At 39.9% G+C, this 23,374-nt stretch overlaps 1 protein-coding gene across 1 annotated transcript in view; it reads right to left on the reverse strand.

Moving 5' to 3' along the window:
- The window catches only part of gcgrb (glucagon receptor b), a 45,032-nt gene that overhangs the window by 12,635 nt on the left and 9,023 nt on the right, over positions 1–23,374 (reverse strand). Inside the window, exons 2-4 of the mRNA XM_018679799.2 lie at positions 852–999; positions 577–673; positions 343–450 (exon numbers count right to left, since the gene is read on the reverse strand). Coding sequence (XP_018535315.1) covers positions 343–450; positions 577–673; positions 852–905 — 259 coding nt within the window. The 5' untranslated portion in view covers positions 906–999. The remainder of the gene's footprint in view (positions 1–342; positions 451–576; positions 674–851; positions 1,000–23,374) is intronic.

The raw sequence follows: 23,374 nt of genomic DNA on the forward strand, positions 1-23,374 counted from the left end.
TGGCACCCAATGAATGTAAGTCGATATTCACTCATTTCATCTCTGGCCTCGTCTTTGTCAACCAGTATTGGAAATATGTAGCTGTTTAGCCGCAAAAAGCGCCACTGTCTTCACAAGCTAGCCATTTACTTTGTCAGTTTTTCACTGAAAAGTGAGGGCTATAAAACCAAAACAACAGTCTGAAACACCCTAAAATGCTACATAGAGCAAGCAAGTGCTAATATATGTCGCATAATCATGTAATCTAACTTCACAATATTCATCTCTCTCTTTGTCCCTTGCTTAAGCTGATATATACACAACCACCCAACCCACACTGAATGCACACACTCATACACTGACCTTTTCTGTACCATGGCAGGAACCATGGGCAGGAGACATTAACAGTGGTTCCTGGGAGTCCATCAGGCCAGCAGGCGTACAAGTCAAAGGTCCTGTTACACACCAGCCCTGCAGCAGGAGAGCAGATCTGTGAAATCTGTGCTGTGGGCTCACAGTAGGTCAGGCTCACTTCACTCTCCTGCATGGAGACGTCATACAGACATGAGCTCATGCTAGGAGGAGGGGGGGGCTCACCTGTGGCAGGGGGCGTGGCGTTGAGGTAGTCCAGGCACTGGTTCTTGTAGCTGCTCCACTGCTCCTTCACAAGCTCTAGGGAGTTAGTAGAAGAAACCTGCAGAAAGAGATGAAACTGCCTGAAATATCGTGTCAAGTTTCACCAGTGCCTTTCCTCAATGTCTTATTCCTTTGGATTTGTAGACAGTAACAGTGTTTGAGAGCGTGTAATGAATCAAAGACGCATGTCAGTCTGTGTGTGGGTGTATGAAACAGAGACAGGCTGGGAGTCGTACCTTTGTGCAGCTGCAGAGCATGAGCAAGGCCAAGAGGAGACACACCTGGGACATCCCACTGATGCTGGGAGGATGGGGGTCGGTGGGGACCAGAACTCAGAGGAAGCCCAACACATGAGGCGGTCTCAGCCCTATCTCACCCTGTGGCCTACACACAGACACACACACATACACACACACAATACAGAGAAGCTTGTTAGTAGTGTGTGTGTGTGTGTGTGTGTGTGTGTGTGTGTGTGTGTGTTTGAACTGCAACTGCAAGAGAGATGAAGTGAAACAATGGAGGCATCTAGAACCAATGAACAGAAAAGAACAGTAAGAATCAATAACACACTGAGTGCTTCACTTTCTCACACACACGCACTTACACACACACAGCTGTCAGATGAAAACCATGAACCTCCACATTACCAGCTATGCAGGAGCCTGAATAAACAGGAACTAACACCCATGTTTCAAGCTTGACCACAGACCACCTCATCCTATAGGATATAGCATATGGAATACAACAACTTAGATCAAAATGAAAAATGAATTGATTTTTTTACACAACACTGAAAAAACAAGGTTGTCCACAATTGTGTGTTTTCTTCTCTACACTTTTCTCTGTGCTATTATTTGTTGGACAATTGCCACACAAACACACCAATCATTGGAGCTCAACAGATGATTGGATGATGAGATTGGACAGTAGGGCGAAGTGGGTCAGAGAATGGCACGGTGCCTTCAAGGAAAACAAAGATTTCCCCATAGAAACAGGCTCCTGCTGGCATGTTGGTATGTATGTGTTTGCCTCATGTCTAGAATGCCTGTTGTATGAAGTCTATGATGAAATTCTTCTACATAGTTTGTATGAGTGTGTGATTTTTTTTCGTGGCTGGGGCTTTTCCCATGGCGTCATCTTCACCCACGCAGCAGGAGAACAAAACGAAATCTGAAACGTTTCTGCAAAAAACACCTTGACCATGGAAACATTTTTGGCTAAAACGTTTCAAATTCCATTCTGTTCCAGTCTCTGTGCTTCTGTTGACGAGCATCCCCAGCCGAGTGTATGTTTCCATCACACTGAATTGCTCTCCCTGACAGAGTCGAACCCCGACATGTTATCACAGCACACAGTTTAGCACCTTCATTTTAAAGGAAAACAGAGCAAACAATAAAACAAACTGTTGCCCGTGTCTCTTGTGGTGTTACAGTAATAACCTTCCTCTTTACAATCATAGCAGCTCTTATCAACTGAGCGACAAAGCCAAACAGACAGAGAACAGCAGTTTTTAATCTGAGAGATTACTGTACCGCTGTTTATTACAGAGACTTTTTCTAATGCTGATTGCTGGACTTTAACTTTGTTACTTCTGTGCCTTTCTTATATTTTATATATATATATATATATATATATATATATATATAAAAAAATTAATAAATATATATATATATATATATATATATATATATATAATTTTTTTTAATTTTTTTTTTTCTATTTTGGTCACCCTTGTTTCTTGCTGCTGTAACATGTGAATTTCCCACAAGTGGGATAAATAAAGTCTATCTTATCTTATCTCTTATCTTAAGGATGAAATTCATAGATGGGTGCTCATCAAGGCAGCTATAGACTCTGGTACTTCTAGAATGCATATGATGGTTCAAACAACAGGTGATTTCAACCCTGCCTCCCTGTCCCCTGAGGGTTTTTGCTTTCTTCAGTCTACTGGATCACAGTATGTCAGATGATAGTCTACATTTTTCTTACTGTCAGCAAATCCTATGAAAAGACAGAAACCAGCAATGAACTCCTCCTGCTAACAAGGATTGTCTGTGTCCTGACATATCTTATTCCTCTGTGCTGAGCTCCATTGTTATCCAAAAACTATTGGAAACACATCAGAGAGCCACACTGTTGCACTGGCAGACATGTTCCTTCATTAGCTTCAAGATGGGCACTGTAGTTTATTCTGACTCAATCCCACACACACCCTCCTGCTCCTGTAATTACTCACTGTACACCCAAAATGTTTATTAATCCACCACTGAAAATAGTTCCCAATAAAATAACTATTTGACACCTATTGTTCATCCCTTAAAAAACAATAAATTATAACCTCTTAAGTAGGAATCCAATGGGTTTGGGGGAAAGACACAAACATGCTGGAGATAAGATGGGCTAATGAATTATTGGCATTTGCTTTTTCACACATTTTCAAAACAGTAACAGTGATATGTGCAATATACAGTATATATCAAATAAGATGTATTTTAACAACTTAAAGAATCACCAATTGGTCTGTATCAGTGAGTCTGTTTTTATTTAACCACCATACTGAGCTGAGGACAGTGCATAATCACAGGATTGTCTTGGACTGATAGCCTTATCGACCTCACAGGCAGGTTCTACATTATTCACATTATACACTCACACACACATACCAGAGTGCTGTGGAATGATATTTTCCAGCCTGTATAAATCCCTGCTTCTAGCACCTCAATTTTAAGGCCGGTAATCAAATCCTCTAGATGTTTTGCTAGTTGCTGTTGCTGCTTTTGGGTAAAATGTATCACTATTGACAGATGTAATTTTTGCATCTACAAAATGTCATCTCATCTCGGGGAGAAAAAAAATCAGCCTTGCTTGGTAACAGTGCATTTTAGTGCTTTTTTCCCCAAAAGGTTGTGAACTTTCATCAGAACACACTCACACACACTCATCTTCTGGTGAAAGTGATGAATAAAAAATCCTCTAAACTGGTGTTGGTGTTTTATCACAGTCGTGCTGCAATATGCATCTCCAGTTTTAGTGCTTTTCAGGCTCCAGTTTGAATTATGAATTACTTTCAAATGCCTTGATAAAAATTGTATGATTCATATGATCTTATGACACCCCAAATACAATCACCAGTAAGGTTGTTTGTATTATTTGTATTTTATTCATGTACATTCACTCATAGGAACTGCTGCTGAGCCAATACTACTGCATAGCCGAGTTGGACCTGTTTCACACGACAATTCAGTGGGAAAAAAAACTAAAACAAAAAAAACTCAGAGTCCCACTCTGATAATCATATGATGAATACAGAGCTGGGTGTGTGTGTGTGTGAGACAAGGCCAGAGATGGAAAGCGAGAAAATATCTGCACAACCATGGTCACTGATTTGTATGGACACAATCAGCCTGTGTGAGTCACAGCTTTTCCTTTGGAATATTCCTGAATAATGTGCTGTTCATATGAAGCTGCATGTAAATCAGTATCAACACATGACTGTTGGTGTGTTTGTTTGTGTGTGTGTGTGGTCAGTTTTACAGCTACATCTCCTGAGGGATATTTGCTTAACAGACTGAGTTTAAGCCATTATTTGCATTGTTCATTTGTCTCTCTTTCACACACACACACATATTTATTCACACTCATGCATATATCCCTTGTTTCTCTAGGGAAAAGAGGTGGAAGTGAAAGAGATAATCACTGACTGTATTTTGCACTTTTAGCTCATAGCACAAATCATCAACAGATGAGGCCACAGCTGTCTCCCATTCTCCTCCTCCATCTACTGATGAATTAAACAACATCCCTGATAACAATACTGCATTTTATCATTTTTAGCTGTGAAGTGCATGAAAAATGTTAGTCTGTCAGTCTGTCGCTTTCATTCATTCTCCTCACATGTGCAGTCGCTTGCTCTTTTCATTCTCTTTCTGTCTTTATCCTGTGTCAGAAGTAAGACCATCTCTCTCTCTCTCTCTCTCTCTCTCTCTCTCTCTCTCCCTCTCTCTCTCCTCCCACACATTTCCATCGAAGTGCACAATATGCATGCTTGACCTGGGGAAACAACACACAGAGACGGGCAAAGAGAGGCAAAGGAAGTGGAGTGGGAACATGTGACGGCAATTCATTTGAAAATTTAAGAAAACTACTTATCACACATCAAGGACATTGATCTCCATGATCAGATGACCAATAATGAAATCTGTCAGGAAAACAGACCAGTGCCCATTATCATTAGGGTCATACTGTCTGCATTGCAGTGCGTTTGTATTTGTGGCATAGTGTTATTGAATAATTGCATTACCCACCACAAGCACCTTCCAATTATGTTGTTTAAATCAATAAGCCTTGTCTATGTGATGAGGACTGGCCAATTAGGCAGAGAGTGGAGAGTATGTAGGTGGTAACAGAGACAGGAGTGCAGTGGCTGTAATGGAGCTAAACAGAGCTGTAATTAAGTTGTTTCTGTCTCAGCGAGCTGCTCTGCCCCACACAGAGACTGACAGCCAGCTGCTCTTAAGCTTCCATGTTATTTCTCTGCATTTCTTTTTACTTCTTGATTTCTTTTTTTCTGCCCATTGTAAACTACATGTTATTAAGACATGATTCAAAATTTAAAGGTTCAGCTCACCCTCTTGTGGTATCTAGTGTAAATAACCTTTAGTTTGGTGCACTAAGATTGTTTTCATTTCATTGGTGTTTTCTTAAGGCTTTGTCATTATTATTACTAATGTCATTTTTTGCTTCTTCATGAAGGTTGGTCCGTTTATTTTGAAGGTGAAATGTGTCAAACACAGTGAATTTATGACTTCTAAAACAGGAAAAAGAATGTGTATTTAGTTTAGCACAGGGCCCAAAGTTTGTCATTACCTTTTGATTTTGTGTTTGATATTGAGTGACATTTATTTGAAAAATAAAAAATAAATAATTAAATAAGAAAATCATTAGTCATTAAGCAAAAACATTGACAGTTGGACTGTTGGTCAGGCAAGACATTTGAAGATGTCATTATTAGACAATTGTTGGCAGTAGATAATGTTTGCTCATGTTTTATGTTGACTGCAGTTACCATGGTTACTTAGCAGTAATTTCATCATTGTCAGTCTGAAGTTTATATTGCAAGATTTTAGAGGTTGTGGTCCAATGTTATCAGAGATTATCAACAGGACTTTATTCTGTTAAGATACTGATGGAAAGTCAGGTCCTTGGTTTTTGGTTTCTTCTGTAGCTCTTACAGTGAGTTCATTGAGCTACAGTTCCATATATTTTATTCATCATTAAAGATTTGTGAACCCTCAGTTGAAGAGCTACGCCAATATTGACCACGGGCCATGCCGATAGTTTTGAAATTTAATACGTGCGACTCAAAGCACTAAAACATTACACTGCAGTGTTTCTTCCACAAAACGTACTTCCTGTTTATAACAGAGTAATTCATGTACCAGTTATCATTAGAAGGTGGCTATCAAAAAAATAGCGTGTGTGAAAACGACTGACAGTATGGATTATCTGATTAATGGGAACACTGCTGATGTTGATTTTTTTCAAATGCAAGTTTTCAACTCTTTGAGCAACATAAAGACAAGTTCTATTCAGTTCTATTCTACTCCTGTAATGGAGTAGCATTTAAAATTTTTATTTCAAAACCTGAGGAAACTTAACTATCTGCATATGTAGAGCTGCCACTACAAGTAAGTTGTTTTTTGTTGTTTGGATCAACTGACCTTCAACTCTCACGCATGTCTGTGAAGCCATGTACACAAATCTGGATTATATCCTAGCATTCTTTCCAGGTTGTTGTCCTCTTCTGTGACAGTAGTTTCAGCAAATCAAGCTTGCTTGACAATCACAAGGGGGTGTGTGCGGGTGTGTTTGTGTGTGCGTGCATGCAAGCGTGTGAGGCGGTGTGTTATGATTAACTGAGGTGGGTGATGGAGGTGACCCAGAATCTGCTCCTTCAGCAGATGTTACGCTTCACAAACGGGGCAAGAGACATCTTTTTTTTTTTCATCACCCTCTGTCTCTCCCTCTCTCATCAGAAGTTCTCCTTGTCCTTCCTCCACTCTTCTACTCTATAACTCTCCAACCATTCAAAAGCAAAAGCTTGTCAGAAGCTGGGGGAAAAAATGCCATCAGCCAAATCTTTCAGAGAATCCTGCCCTGTTCCCTTCTGTATTATTCCTTTTGCCTTCTCGAGGGAGAATTGTCCATCTTGTTTCCTGTCTGGTTTGGCTCATTGGGGAAGTCACTGTGGTGGGAAACACACACAGATAGCAGATGAGGATCTGACAGGGACAGGGCTTCAATCTTATGTCTTCTGTGTGCACCTCAGACTGAAAGGTAGCTGATCAAAAAACTTTCTAACAAATCACACATGCTGTTCTCCTGTCCTTTAAACGTGTCTTTACTCTCCAAACACATTAGACAGTGTTACTTTAGCACCATGCATAAGAACCCAGTGACCCGCACTGTTTTATATGTCAGCCTATAAGTCCCGCAGTGTCTATCCATTAAGAGGGCAAAGTGTTTTCACCCTTTGCTGCGTGAAAAAAATGCAGAGTCAGCTCTTTTATCCATGGCTCTCAAATTTAAAAAGTGGAGATAGTTTAGCTCCCAGCACTGATGAAAATATTATGTTCAACTCATCACCACTTCCAATTAGAGGACATCTGGGTTGGAAAGAAGTTTGGGTACTACTGAGCCACTGGCAGATGGTCCGAGCGGCTTTGAGCTGATACATTCAGAATAAGGTGGTACTGATAAGATGAAATCATGGTAACACTGCATCTGAAGGCAAGTGTCCAGAGGTGGGTGTGGGTGAACCCAGCGGTGTCCAGATGAGCGTCGTAAAAAGCTGTGTGTGAACGAAGGAGAGAGAGAGAGAGAGAGACAGATAGAGAGGGGGAGCACATGGGAAGAAGACTTGGCCAGTACATACCATTCTCAGTGTCCCGTGGAGAATGCCAAGAGCCAGACCCTAAATCCTCAGCCATGCGCTCCCTGGACTCCTCCATAAAAATACTTTACTTATACCACAGTTATCCCGCTCAGGATATATTCTCCCTCAGCCTTGCATGGCCCCCATACACACCCTCTCTCCTATGGAAACAGACAAAGCCACATACTCCCCTGCCAACGCACACACATGCACACAAACACTACTTACACAACCAAATGAGTTTGTAAGTAAAAATATATCACCTCACATAAGAAAAGGCGCCAACATTGAGATGTAAAAATACCAAATTTAGGTTTTACTGGGGGCTATGTGTTGTAACCACATTACCATAATCCATTACTGCTCAACACTGGTAGTTGATATATAGACACACAATCAGGAGGCTGGTGTACAAAAGGACACAAGGTGAATCAGGGCTGATCATAGAGTCTCCCACAACCCTATCCCTGAGGGGAGAAATGTCACAAGTAAGTATGTATCATATCCAAACTTACCCCCCAACCTGCCTGTCATGCATTTGAGGTGCATCTGCTAAACACTTCCCGACACACACCGTCACAACTGTGACAGCCACAAACATGAGGGACACAAACTGATCTCTGGCAGCTTGATGCAGCAGAGTGACCAAAACACACTTGAATGGTGCACAAAGCTACACATCAGTGGCTCTGTTTGTGGTCTGGATAATGCATTGAAGTTAATATAAAAAAGGAGCCAGCTGTTGCATTTAAGGAACTAGGTATGAAGTGATAACATACTTTAAAAAATAGTTATGGAGCTGCTGTGTTTCCATAACTTGTGTATGCCTGCATACATACAGCATGTGTGCTGTTTAAAGGAATGGATAAAACAACAAACAATTATTGCACCCACATGTAGAGGATGATGGGTGGGGGCGTGGGGGTTGAGAGGACAAATACACAACTTTCTATTTTTCTGACAGACAGAAACAGGGGAATACCGGCTAGAAAAGCGTGAATTGGATAATTTATTGCAATTAACCACAAGTTCTTCATTTTGTCTCATGTTAATGCCTGACACGCATTAGGGAAATCTGCCATTTGGAAGTTACTGTGATTGGCAATGCCATCTCAAATCTGTGCAAATTCTTTGAATTGGGAAAATAGAGGAAGAGAGATGTGATTTGAAAACTAACAAGCTGGTAAAATCAGCACACATGGGTTATAAACCACAAAAGGCAACCAGCAACTTCAATCAGCCCCCCTCAAAATAAACTGGCACATAACACACAACAAATAGCCTAAAATAACTGTTGCTTTATAGGGATGTAATTGTGATAAAATAAGGTCATTATCTTCACTGACTTAAACCGAAAGCTATTTACAAAGCCCAGAGGTTGGTAAAATAATCAACATTTTGTGCAATGCAAAACACTGCTTTGGCTCCAAAGGAAAAGCAGTTGGACAAAGTCAAAGCTGCACATCCCTCCCTGCCTCTGTAACCATGACTGTTGTTACTGGGCAGATTTCGTATAGCTGCGTTAAAACTCCAGGAAATGTGATAGAAATGAAAAAAAAACAAACAAAACAAAACAAAAAACAAAACAAAACAACAACTTGACTGTGAAATGATACTCTGAATACAAACTTAGCCTTTAAATATAAATGTATTGTCCAAGGTTGCTGTGAGTACCTTTGCCATAGTTTCCATGACAGCAGAAAAACCCTCTCATAACTGGGCATCCCTTTATGGGATTTTAATCATCTTCAATCGATGATTTAGTGAGCATGTTAACATTTAGAAACCATCTGAGACATTCAAATACAGTATTTTTAACTGTCAACGTTAAATCCTGTTTCATCTGAATTTCCTATTATTCAAAGAAGCTAATATTCCAAATCTGAGAATCATGATGAATGTGGAACTGATGCTTGCATTGTATACTGAGCACGTCCTCTCTTGCATCTATATCACACTACTGCATATCATTAACTTTGTGTCTTCTCTCCCTCACAGTCTTTGCTTTTCCTCCCTGTCCTCTCTCTGCAGGTATCTCCTGAGGTGCAGAATACAGATCTGGTACTACTGCCAACACTCATTATTATTATTATTATCAATATTATTATTGTTGTTGTTGTTATTTTAGTAGTAGCAGTGGTAGTATTAATTGGTCCTGCAATCACATTTAAGTATCGCCATTATTATTACCACTATAGTAACCAATCTGATAGTGCTTGAATACAACAGTATATACAGCTATTCCTGGTCTCTCTCTCTCCTCTCTCCCCCAGTTTCTCTCTTTCTTTTCAACCCAACCCCCCAAACTTTGGCTCTGTCTGAGGTCTCTTCCTGTTAAATGGGAGTTTTTCCTCTCCACTGTCGCCAAGTGCTTGCTGATGGTGGGAACTGTTGGGTTTCTCTCTATAATATTGTTAGGTCTTGACCTTACTTTGTATAAATGTACACTATGATTTGACACTATATATCCAAAACTGAATGGAGCTCAATTAATCACTTACAAATATAATGTACAGGTAATGACCAGCTTTCATTGGGGATATGAGCTTGCATCTAGAAATACTGCAGTGCAGTCAGTCATTGAAGATTTGACAGTGATGGAAGGAAAGTTGTGTTCTTTTGGCTATGAGTATGACAGCTGGGCGAACTCAAGCTGTCACAACCATTGCTAGGAAACAAGCAGTTTCCAATCATTTCCACAATATGCAGCAGCTACTAAAGCTGGGAACATACATGAACACTTTTACACCAAATTACTAACATGACAATAGATTCCACATGTAGTTTTGTCTTTCACTTAAGACACCTAATTTAGCAGACAGACAAAACACACATGACCAAGACTATCCTGCTGACTGGCTGACTCACACCATAACTGTTAGAAATCACTGTTGGACAGATACATCTTTTCTCTCTTTTTTTGGCATTTCTGCCTTTATTTATTTTTGACAGTGACAGGAAAGGCGGGTGAAAGAGAGGTGATGATGCAGCAAAGGACCCAAGGCAGAATTGAACCTGGGCCGCTGATAAACCAGGGAGAGCTACAAGTGCACCCATAAATTAGTCTTATGATGCGACAACACTATGACTGAGGTTTGGTTACGTTTACAAACAAAAATTATTATATATTATAATTTGTTAAGTCTGTTGTGGTTTGGGTTAAAATCACTACTTTATTAAAATTAGGAGACCTCTATTGTAATGGTTACCATAATATCCACATGGTTGAGGCTGCAGACCAAACTGTGGTCATGGGTAAAAAAAACCCAACACTGGCTGTCAGTGGAAAACAAAACTTTGACTGTAGCTTCTTTAGTCATTAATGCTGAGTGTTACAGAATTACTTAAGATCTGGACTGAAGTTTTCTTTGCTCTGCTGACTGTTAATGCCAACTCATCCTGGGACACAGAATTTGCAACAGTCAAGATGTTCAAATATATTTCCTGCCCGTCACATCAGTGAAAACAAAACTGCAAACTAGACAGATTAAATATCAGTGACTATAGTAAAAGCAAAACTGTGCCTAAGAATCCATTCAATATAGCTGCATCAGTGGTTTACAGACAGTTGAGATTTAAATTACAAAGTGATGAAGGATGGAGGGTACACCATGTTTTCATCACCTTTTGAATAGAAATAACTGATTTACTCGCTGTTTACAAATGTTGCACTTTTGTCATTCAGCATGGTTGTTGATTTCCATTCTCAATAACATTTTCCCTTCAGTATTAGAACAAGAAAAATGGTGCATTCAAATCTACATTATCTTTAATAAATCTACTAAACATGTTGGGGGTATCACTGTTATTAATTCTAAACCCATTAAAAAGATGAAAGTGAAGTTATTTCTCTCTTTTCTCATGTCTCGCTGTTGGGCTCAATTTATTACAGGGAATCTCTGTAATATGAAAAGTGAACCCAGTAAACAGAAGAGAGTGAATTTGGGTCCATTTTTCTCTGTCAGATGAGGTACATTTCAGATTTAGTAAGGAAACATAATTAGATAATTCTGTTAAAGTTAAATAGACCCATATGTGCCAGAGGCATCTAGAGACACAGAGCTTAATCTTCCTCTGTCTATGTGTTTGTGCGTGTGAGAGAGAGAACCACAAAGAGAGAGTGTGTGCATATGTTTGCATCCTCAGCGGCCTGGCTCATAACTCAGCTGAGTTTGTTGGTTGCCGTCTTACTCCCTTTAAATCATATTACAGATAATCAGATTTATTATGTTGTCTTCAGAGAAACTCAAAGAGGTAAAACTACACCAAAAATTCCTGTCCTGTTAAATTCAAGACACTCATTTCAACACTAAATGAGTCTCCTGCAGAGAAATGATGTCTATGTGCAAAAATGCTAAATTGCTAAACTACTGGGTGACTCAAGACATATGTGGACCAACCAGTTTTCTTTACATATTTCAATATGTGTGAGATCCAAACATTTTCTAAATGGACAAAACGTGCCTCCAACAGACCCTTTTCACAGCAGACAGAAGTAACTAATAAGGTTTAAGTAGGCTCAGTCCCATTAAGTGTCACAGTATGCCATGGCAGCGAATGTCCTCTGGGGCTGTACCCAACACACTTGTCATTTGAATTGGATTTGATTTGTTCTTGACATAAAGTTGGTGTCTTGGTCACAGCTCGTTATGAAATCCTACCACACTGCAGAGTGTCTCTCCTGCTGTGCTGCTGATAGTGTTGACAGCCAATTTTAACTTGGCATTATATCAGTAGTGTTCACTTTAGCTAGGCAGAGAGGCCTTACATGACACATTTCTCTGTCCTCCGTTTCCATCACCATCTCTACATCACAAGTTGTGTGTCAAATCAGGGTCTTCCTGATTGAGTGGATGGATGGGTCAAAAAAACGTTGCAGTCTGACATGGCAGACATGCTCCTCATTTTCCATTTCAAACTGATAAGCACCTCTTTCACCTGTGACCAGTGCACAACCTTTACCATGTGTTTATTGTAACCAATCGAGGCAAAGGTCCTCTAACCTTGCCAGTTTTTATTTTAACCCAAAACATGATCTTTTCCTAAACCTAACCAAGTAGTTTTGGTGCTGAAACCTAACCAAACTGTGACTGTTCCATAAACTTAACTGTGTGTTTATTATTTTTACCATGATGATTTTTACCTAAATTGTTGTCGGTTGAAGGCATAAAAAAGGATTTTATACAGGGTCAAAAATAGGAATGAAGAGCAAACTCACTAAAAAACACACAAAAAAGACTTTTTCAATACTATGATGTAAGTAATAGTTTTGGAAGCTGTGTGAGAGGATTGGGGAAGTTGTTGTAAGAACAGCTTGGGTGGAATCTTAACAAGAATGAGGGCGAGAGTAATGTCATTTAATCACTTAAGCAAAGGTTGTGTGGACAGTGGCATTTGGCACCAGCGTGGGCTAAAGAGAATCTGAATGAGCACAAATAGGCTCTTTTGTTAGCTCCTTTAATGAAAATACAACATACTGTACAAGGAATGGCCTTCTCTTTATTTAAAATACAGGAGAAGACACCAATGAGGACACCACACACATTGACTTCTAAGACAAATAACCTGTCCTCAAAGATTTGCAGGCTTGTAGAATTCTGCAGGGAAGCTGCAGGGGTCATTTACAACAGCCAGAAGGCTTTACTCAGAGTGGTGACAGTGTAGAAACAGATCTTCCCAGGGTAGAGAGGAATCGAATCTTAAAACAATTAAAGACTCTGCTCACGCACACAGGTGTTTTCAATCATTCTGGCTGATTAAAGCTCTGCTCAGGTTGAATCTGGGCTGAGCTGCGCTGGGAGTTTGCTGAGATCATGTAGGAATGAACCTTTTCCACAGAGGACATTTTGACTTACACAGGTGTAGCTAATAACACTAATGACGGCTCTTATCAGTTTAGGTATCCTAGTAAGAAATTCCTGGAGCTGGCACCACTGAATGTATTGCAGTCATCTTTCATGTTATTAGTTGCACCTGTGCTTTTCCTGCTTCAGCATGTCAAAATGTCAGCTGTAGAAAAAAATGTCTGTAAGGTGTAAAGGTACAGTCATATTACATGTACTTGCACCATCTCTTATTCATGAACATGCAGTCCCTGTTCTGGTGCAATCTTGTCCACCAGATTTGCAGACTTGGTCAGAGTTAACTTTTGTTCAACTTTACCCTGCAATTTTACAAAAGAAAAAAAACTGTGGTGCACAGTATTTTGAAGATGAAGAAGTTTTTTATCTTAGCTGTGTGATCACCTTGATCACCATTCTCATTCTCACCCTGAGCTGATGAGAGTGAGCCTGGAGAGCAGCTCTACAGTTCATTCAGTTGTGCATCATGTGGCTTGCAATCAGGCTCTACCTGTGGTCCAGATGCCCCTGGATGCAGGCCCCACACCACTGCTGTATGATTACACACACAGTGCACAACAGGCAAAAATTACCCCATGAATACTGCCAACTTTGTCCCGTCATGTCCAACAGTTTTTAGAGCACCAACATCTATCCATATTAGGGAGTAGAGGTTTAAAGAGAATGAGCAACAGATTTTGGTACTAATAGGTTAGTTTCATTTACTGAACAAAATTAAGCAAAACTTTGAGATGGGTTGATGATGATGGTGTGGGCAGAGAATAATTGAAGTGAATGAGATCCAGTTTCTACCATAACTAATCTCATTTCCATTTCAGATGTCATTGTTTATATGACAGAGACACATGCGGCTCCTCCTCCCGAATGGTCCTCTTTCTAAATGTGGAGACGACGGAGTAAATTAGAAATTCAAACCAGCATCTTTACGCCCACTGGCCAGATCAGCTCATGTATGTGGAGGCTTCTCGGAGCTGCTAACATGAGGTGTCTGATGATAGGATGTCACTACAGAGAGTCAGAGGGTTCATCTGGCGTAGCCAACTGTTCACACTTGTTCATGTAGTGTTTAATTTTACTCTTAATAAACATTAATAATGCATAAGCCCACAGACCTACACACACACAACTGTTAGCTCACTCAATTTCCAGCAAGACCCTCTAGACATGTTCTGTGGATGGACATGTAACCATGCATGCAACTCATTCATTAATGACCCTGCGTACACACAAACACATATCCCCACTTGTCAAGCGTATAGTATCTGTGCACTGACTTATATGTAGAATCATAATACAATGTGAGACAGCACACATTCTGCACAATACATGTTCAGATGGGACTGTGGCTGGAGAGCTGGATCACAGCAAAATGCAAGTAGAACGGTACATAGAGAAGCCCCAGAGGAAGCAGGAGGAGAGGACCATATGTTCTCTGTCAAGGAGAACGTCACTGCACAGCTTTCCATTAAATCAGAACTCAAAAGGACAACCTGGAATAGCAATTGTCATTTCAGATAAGTGGTATGTTTTGTGTGTTGAGGAGCAAATGGATTTCTGCTCCACTGTCTCTGTGTACACCCACGTGATCACCAATCCCAGTCCCTATAGAGTCACAGCCTATGTAACCTGAGTGTCAGGGCTGGTATGTTCAATCCTCCCACTCCTTCTATAATCTCCCTCCACCACTCGTTCTGTCCTGTCCATGCTTCATCCCTCTGTCCATTATTAATGGGGCCAAGCCTGGTCTGCAGAGAGTCAGTGGCTATGACAAACCCGCCGCTACACACAAATATTTACACTCAACAGGCTTAGGGTGTGTGTGTGTGTGTGTGTGTGTGAGAGTGGAACGCTGGGGATCAGAGTAAAAGTTGTGTAAATTGCCAATACAGACCTGCTTCAACGCCTGAGGCGAAAGCAGCGGGATGTTGTGAGTGCGTGTGTGCATGCAGAGCAGAGCACTGATACATGAAGACACACTCAGTAGGAGTATTGCTTTGTCAACAACACCAATCAGGGAGGATCGAAAACACCCCAACACCTAACAATCACATAAGTTTACTGATGTGTGTGTGTGTGTGAATGAAATCAAGGAGATAGAAGAGAGAGAGAGGGAAGGAAGTGATACTGATACTGATCTAGCAGGTGTGAATGACAGCACTCTCCCATGCAGTCCTTCTGCTCCAAGGGAACGATTACAGAGAAGGGGGAAAAAAGTGACTAAAACTTGACAGAAAAAGAAAGCAAGCACACTGAGAGCTCCTTAAGGAACCTGTTGGCACACTGTAATAGATGTCAACCATAACGTCACAGCGTCAGTGTCATTGTCAGAGCAGAAGAGCTGAGACGGGCAGCTTCATTAAGATATCAACATGACGCATCAGAGCAGCCTCAGGCTCATTCTGTCACATGAAGAAGCAAGAAAATATGAAGGGAAATCAATTATAGCAAGGAACAGATACACACAGGATATAACACAGGATGATGCTGAGCGCTGAGTGTGGTCATACAGATGAAAGCACAAGCACGCATACAGATAAACTGAAGCGAGACATGAGCCACAGCCATCAGAGGAGGTTTTCACTCACAAAGAGTTTACTGAAAATTACTGAAGCACTCTTTATACACTGTGTGATTGCAAATTGTCTTTACTCATTTTGTGGGTAATGTTTTACAATATGATCATCTGGATCATCTGGGCACAGTGAAAGACTGCTGCCACAACCCCATCAGCCTTTTCCTTGTTTTATGATCCAAATAAACACAGAGAGTAAAATATAATAAATCATGCAGGTATTTCTATTGGACACCTTTTATATGCAATACCATGAGATCATGTTACTCTGTTATATAACAATCGATAGAGAGAGACAAAAAAAATCTGACGAAGAACCAAAAAGATAAAGCTTTTTTCCTTCTAAAGAGACTGAAGGTTGTTTGTGCGTCAGATGTACCTTTAGTCGAGTCAAAGGCACACTCATGGCTGTGTGATCTGACTTACATCATATTTTCCCATTGTGCTTAAAAAAACAAAACAAAAAAAACCTCAAGTCTCTCCTGCAAACTTCACAAGAAAGTCAGTGTAGCTATGCAGCTTCCAGCAGTGAGGTAACTCTTAATGACAATGTCCACACTGAGTCACTGTCAGACTAATGTGGCAAAACAAACAAACAAACAAACAAACAAACAAACAAAAATGTTGAACCCGCAAGGGATAGCATTGTCCAAATACATGTAAACACACATTCCTGGTAGATTACTTATTAACTTAAATTCTGTATTCATACTATTTACCTGCTGATCATCACAACATATGATAAAATAATGTCTCATTGATCATTTTGAAGATTTACATAAACCCTCTCCATAGTATAATAAAATGCTGTGCAGTGTTTTTGCATCTGATAAGCCTTTGCACTCATGGATGTGGTCAAACTGGTCCTGCCTTAGGCAACACACCCCCACCAACACAGCCCCTCCCATGTGCTGTTTTCAATCTGAACAACCAGTATCCGACAAGTGACAACAAACACCAACTCAGGAACCTTTTACGCTTTTTTCCACACATGGAACCAAATGCTTTTCTAACTTAAAATCTGTGTATGGCAGTGGGTTTTTTGGTATTTCCATCCACACAGTAGAGAAATGGTGGCCAAAAGCACTGACACCAAAGACAAAGAGTGCTTTTACTTCTCCCACAGCTTGCTGTGTCTGAATGATGAGTTTTCAGATTTATTTTGGAATTGGATGATTGTTTACTCTCACAGCTTGATGCTGACCATGTGGTCTATGGTGTGGCTCGCCCCCGCTTCAGTATTTCTGCCTGCTTTACTGTTTTTCATTTAGTCAGAGCATCAGAGGCATTTTGTCAAAACAGTCTGAGGTGGTAAATTAACTAGATTTTGGAGACTTGAAAAGTATTAACAAATACTTTACATTTGTGCAATTAAGTGTAATGATAAATGCCCTGATATTGTCAGATGGGTACTGATGTCTCATGACTGAATAAAATTGTCCACAGTTTAGCATAAATTGCCTTCCTCATGCCAGTTGTCTTGTCTAGTGTTCACTATTTTCATTGGACAGAGATATGTGGACCCATTAACCATGTTTTACAGGATGACAGACTATTTCAGCATAACTTATAAGGTGTCATCCAATTCATAGAAACTTCTGAATTAAGTGATAAATCAAGAGCACAAATGGGTTTCTCTTCATGACATCACCTAAGCTCTGTAGATGGGTTTTGGAAGTCCCTTGTTTTTTTTGTCTTGAGAGGGTGTGATAGACTAAGTTGTTTAATCACAGTGAAGCCAGATGCTGGTCTTATGTTCTTGATACGTTTCTTAATTTTAGTAGATTTTTAGTAGAATGTTAAACATGTCCTCGTGTCACAGTGTGTCTGCATGTTTGTGTTGTGGCAGCTGTAGTAACAGTAGAGGTGGTGTTGTGGTCCTGGAGATTAGACATGCAGGGGGATCTTGGAGATGTAAATCAGCCTCTTAATCTGCCATGCTTACGGTCCACAGCATATTGATCTAGGCAGAGCAGCTCGCTCCTGGCATTGGTCTGTTGTGTTATGGAGGCTGTTTATTCAGCTGATCTGAGTGAGATTGTCCTTTAGGACGTGATCAAGTAATTATATTACTTGTTATTCAAGGATCAATACCCTTGCTGCTCTGTGTTACTGTCCTTGAGTGCGCACTATGGATGATGACCTTTGACCTGAGTCTCTTCTTTAATCTTTCATAGTTTCTGAACCTAATTTTTAGGAGGCAAGGTGGAAACCGAACCTTAACGCACAGCAGCAGCTACAGTGGAGATGACAGTTTAATCTATGCAGTTCTGTCAGGTGTTTGGTAGCAAGGATGTTAAAATTATAGTTTAGGTATTCATGAGACATTTGCAGAGGTGTGTTAAATATTTAAGAGCCTCTCTGGATCGTAATAAGAAAAGATTTAGATAAATGTTTTAAAGTCGTATCACACATTATTCCACTCTGTCACCTATGCCCCATTCTTCTCCACACTTGATCCTAAAATACAGTACATACCAAATATAATCCACTTCCCCTGACTGACATTGTCTCTTCCTTTTTCCATTTCCTTGTTCTTGTATGGCTACAGTTTACTAATCCTGGAAACCATCAAGATTCATAAACAGGCTCAGATCCTGTTCAGACAACTTCAATTACAACTAACAATTGGTTATAACTAATAGTAGTGTTGGACTGATTAATTGTAAAAATACCCTTCAAGTAAACAGACAACAACAATCATGAAAAATTAGTCTGTAGCCTGTGGTGCATTTGAGTGGTGTTTTTAGTCTGTAATCTTTTATAATTGCTTAAGAGTACTCTATCAATTCAGCACTGCACAGTGTCAGACTGTTTAAGAAACAGGATCATAATTGGTGCAGCAGAACCAGAGATATTGTCTCTTTTTATTCCCCACATTATCTCTAAACAGTTACAACAGTCAGTGATTTGTTGTTGTACTCGCCTGTCTAAATCATTCTGTTAGCCCTGTGCAAAGCAAAAATCCTCCTCAATTTGCTCTAGGTTCAACTTCTTTGCACTGGCTGTTCAATCTCAGTGTAAAATACAACCAGTCTATTCAGCCTCTCCTCAAAGTTTTCAAACACTGAGCTGAGTGAGCTTGGACTGTCAAACACAGCAGAAATGTGATGCACACCTCAGTGAATGTAGAAGTTGTTCAGTGAGCATAAAACAGACAGTTGAAGTGTCCACTGTGGGCATTTTAGCCAGACCCAGAATGCACCTGTTTGTCACGCTAATTCACAGACACTCTGCTGTAACCACCCCACAAGCCACCCTCATAGCCAGTTATGAGGTTGGCAAGGCATGGATCTCAGTGTTTTTTTCCCTCTCAGGCTGACACTTTGCATCACGCGTGTGTGAATGAACATGATTTTATCTTGTGAACAAAAGTGTTTTGACAGTGCCTCTATTAGTCTGCTGTTGGAGCATACCTGAGGCAGAACAGTCAACACATCTGAGTGAATTGTCTGTAAGCCATACAGTTACATCGATCCGTTAAATAAGACTTACCTCAGCCAATTAGAGCTTATTTCACAGTGAGAAGCGACCTGGTTTCTGTCACATCCATAGACTGTATACATGGTCACATCTGATTGTAGGATGGATAAGAATGAGAGCCTACCAGCAGTGAGTAAAATTTTACTGTCTACTAACAAGTGTCCTCTTTTTTGGAAACCAAAATATGGTCACCCTAGGTACATGTTTACCATGTTCACATATCGATTGAACCAGTCTGTTTACAACCTGTGAGACAGCAGTTTTTCTGAATGACATTTTGTATGAGCTAATTGTTATTAAGCTAGCAAGCGTTATCTTATGCAATCAATTGCAAATGCAAAGCAATTTTAGCTAACTACTTAGCTAGGCTCGCTAGCAGTGCTGTCCTGCTGGTTCAGGGTTAGCTAGGTAGCTAAAAGTACTAAAGTTGTGAGGTTGTGAGCAGTGTCTATGGTAAAATTTACTATTTGGTCAGAAGAGACGTGATGAGGCTGTATTAGTTTGAGAGCTAACTAGCTATTAGTAATATCACAGTTGAGCAAAGTGAGTGAATTAGGTAGCAAGTTACCTAGCTTTAGAAAAATGATAAACTTTTTCCCCATAATATTTCTATATATAAACTATTTGTTCTAAAAGTCAATTTGCTGTTCATAGGTTACACTGTGAATGTGCTAAAAATTATACAGCTATGAAATAAACTGCTCCAATTTTGCCCTGGCTACAGCCTTAGCTACTGATTTCTTCATCATGTGACTTTTGTTTTTATTCTGTAAAGGTTGTGACTTTAAATGTATAAGTACAATACATGAGATGAAAAAATACTAAAGAGAAAAATAACTTTTGCAAAAAGAAATAAATAAAATACTGCTATGCCCTATCATTTCTTTAATTACTACAAAATAATTTATGTTGCATGTTACTGGTGTAAGCTTTAGTTTACGCTTCAGTCTGAAAAATCATGATAAAAGTGTAATTACATCTGAAGTCCAATCTGGAATGAAAGTGTATGAGAAATCACTGTAATAATCCTACAGGGCTCTCTGTGTTCAGTCAGTCCGTCCGTTACTGAGAAATCATTCATAAATTTCCCTGCAGTGTCACAGACCTGACTGTGCTTGCATGCTGTCCTCACTCACTGTCACACTCACTGCAACACTGAATGAATCACAGTGTTGCTGCTCTGACGACAGACTGCATCAAATAACCAGCGTTCTTCAATCACAGGATCACCACATAAATTTGGTCAAATTATGTGGCCTATGTGACAGTGTGATTATGCCTGATCGGGTTCATGTGATGCTCATATCCTGCCAGTCAGAAATTGCAGACTGCAGCAGCAACCCAAAATTATTTCATCAAAAGATTTGGGGCTTGGCAAAAACCATTTCAGATGACAAATAATGGATTTTTTCTTTTCGTAGATGTAAAAGTAGATCAAGGATTTAAAGAAGGGTGTTTCTATCAAGACCTCTTTTTCAGCGTGACTTAACATATTACATGATTTCCATCACACACGAACAACACGTCTCTGGTATATGTTCCTAAATGCTAAATCTAACACCCACACCAATTTCATTCCAGTACACAAAAAGCAAAGATTCATCTGAATTCAGATTTCTTAGTTCCAGATTTTTTCAATATACCCAGCACACCATACTGCATATTCTGCAGTAAAAGTTAATGTGATGTGAACAAAGTAAATAACCAGGAATCTCCCAGAAGATAGGATTTTGTGCCTAAACCTAACCAAAACTTAATCATATCTGTGTCAGATCAGAAATCTGCTTTGTTTTAGCAGTGGTGATTTGTAACCACCTTGGAGGACACTGACAAATGACATCATCCTGTTGATATGGGTATCAGATCAGAAAACACTAAAGGTGCCATTCTGGAGGACAGTTACAAATCACCTATTTTGTTGTTTAATTTAGGGAGTAGTTGCCAAGAACCTCATGTTGTCTACTCGTGATCGATGGCTAGTTCTATGATTTGTGCCAGACTGTGAATCAATCTCTGAAACTCTAAAGTCTATTAAGACTATGTACAGAGTGGTTTGTGGTTTCCACCACTGCTGATCACGAACAAGAAAGCACTTCCCCGCTGATACTGACCCACTGGCATGGTGGAAGTCTCATGTTCAAGAGTTGCCTCTCCTTGGCAACGTAGCAAGATTTCTCTGCATCCCAGCCACCAGTGAGCCCTCAGAGAGGGTGTCCAGTTCTAGTGGACACAAAGTCTCACCTCACTGCTCCAAACTTATCCCAGGAAAAGCGAACATGCATTCCTGCATCATAACTTGGACTAAGAGAGAAATGAGCATGTCTCCAAAAAAACATATTGAGCTGCAGGTTTGAGCTCACTTAAGTGACTGCATTTATTTTTATTTTATGTTTTGACTGTCTTGTTTCAGTCTTACAGAAAATAATCAAATTATTTATGTTCTAAAATTGTTGAGCTGCAGATTTAGGTTCACTTAAGAAAGAGATTGCGCATGTTTTAATTTTATTTTGATGTGTTATTTTTTTACAGAATTCAGTTATTTATGTTCTGAGCTTGTTGAGCTGCAGGTTTAGGCTCGCTTATGGGACTGTATTTATTTAATTTAAAATATATATATATTATTATTTTAACTTAACATACATGTTTACTAATGTTCCAATATATGCTGTGCTGTTTAAAAATAAAATAGATTGTGATGAGTGGAAAAAAAAGTTGTTTTTTCATTTCAAAATAACTAATTTTAAAGTTGTAATTGTGATACTGTGATACCATAACAGTTTTTGCTACTGTTTGCACAAGCAGAATATATTCAATTAAAATGTAATAAAAGCTGTTTTCCTGAATTCTCTGTTATTGTACTTAAAAGAGCTGAATCTGCTGAAAGTAGTTGTTGATTTTCAACTTCATAACTTTTACACTTGCTGTTAACTCACTACTCATTTGTCACTGTCACTGTTCAGTTATATCTTGACAGGATGGATGGGAAGTTTGCAGCAGGATAGACTTCAGCTGTCCTGTAGAGAGCTGGGATAATGGTTGTCCCAACAACAGGAGCCATGACGACAGTCGAGAGGCATGACTAAAACATTAGTTGGAAGTTGGTGAAAGACGTGGAGGGGTAAGTGATATCCCAGAGGGTAAATGTTCACCTGTCTAATTATAAATACTATCTCCACAAGCGCTACTGTCTTTTACATAACAACACACACACACACACGTGCACACAACCAAGAATGCATGGGTGTACATAGCCAGACAACAAACCTCATTCAGTACAGCTCAGGACATCGTCAGTCTGCCAGTGAGATCTCAGTGTTGTCAAGCCTGCATATATCCTCTGTTATCTTGTTCATTCCTTAAATTTTGGGCATGCATTTGTATCTCAGATATAGAGACAACATTTATGTGCCCACATGGGTTTGAAAAAGCATTCAGCAGTGTGTTCATTCATCATAGAGTGTTTACTGGCCATTTGTGGACAGTAATTAATGTGTCAGTGTTGGTGGAAGTTTGTCAGTTGGGATTCATCTGCATCTGGAACCAGCAGCGACAGCAGATCTGTCGATGGTGTCAATGTCTCATTTGACTCATCAGAGTGTCTGACAGACAGGACAGCCTCCCCATTTTCTCCTTTCTCTTCCACTCACTCTCTCTCTCCCTACTCTTCCTCTGTCTTTCCTTCCGGCTGTGTACAGTAGATCACATTATATATTAGCCCTTAATGCATAATGGATCAGGTTCAGCTAAGCTCCCAGCATGTCTTTGGTCCATTTGCTGCACTTAGTAAAAACCTACACAGTGATACTCCAGCTCTGTGGGAAAAAGCTGTCTGTACTCTGGCTTTGCCTCACAAACATTCAGAGCAGGCAGCCACGTTCTTCTCTGTTAAACCCACAGTTTTTTCAGTCA

The sequence above is a fragment of the Lates calcarifer genome, linkage group LG5 (assembly GCF_001640805.2).
Source record: "Lates calcarifer isolate ASB-BC8 linkage group LG5, TLL_Latcal_v3, whole genome shotgun sequence".
Classification (NCBI taxonomy): Eukaryota; Metazoa; Chordata; class Actinopteri; family Centropomidae; genus Lates; species Lates calcarifer.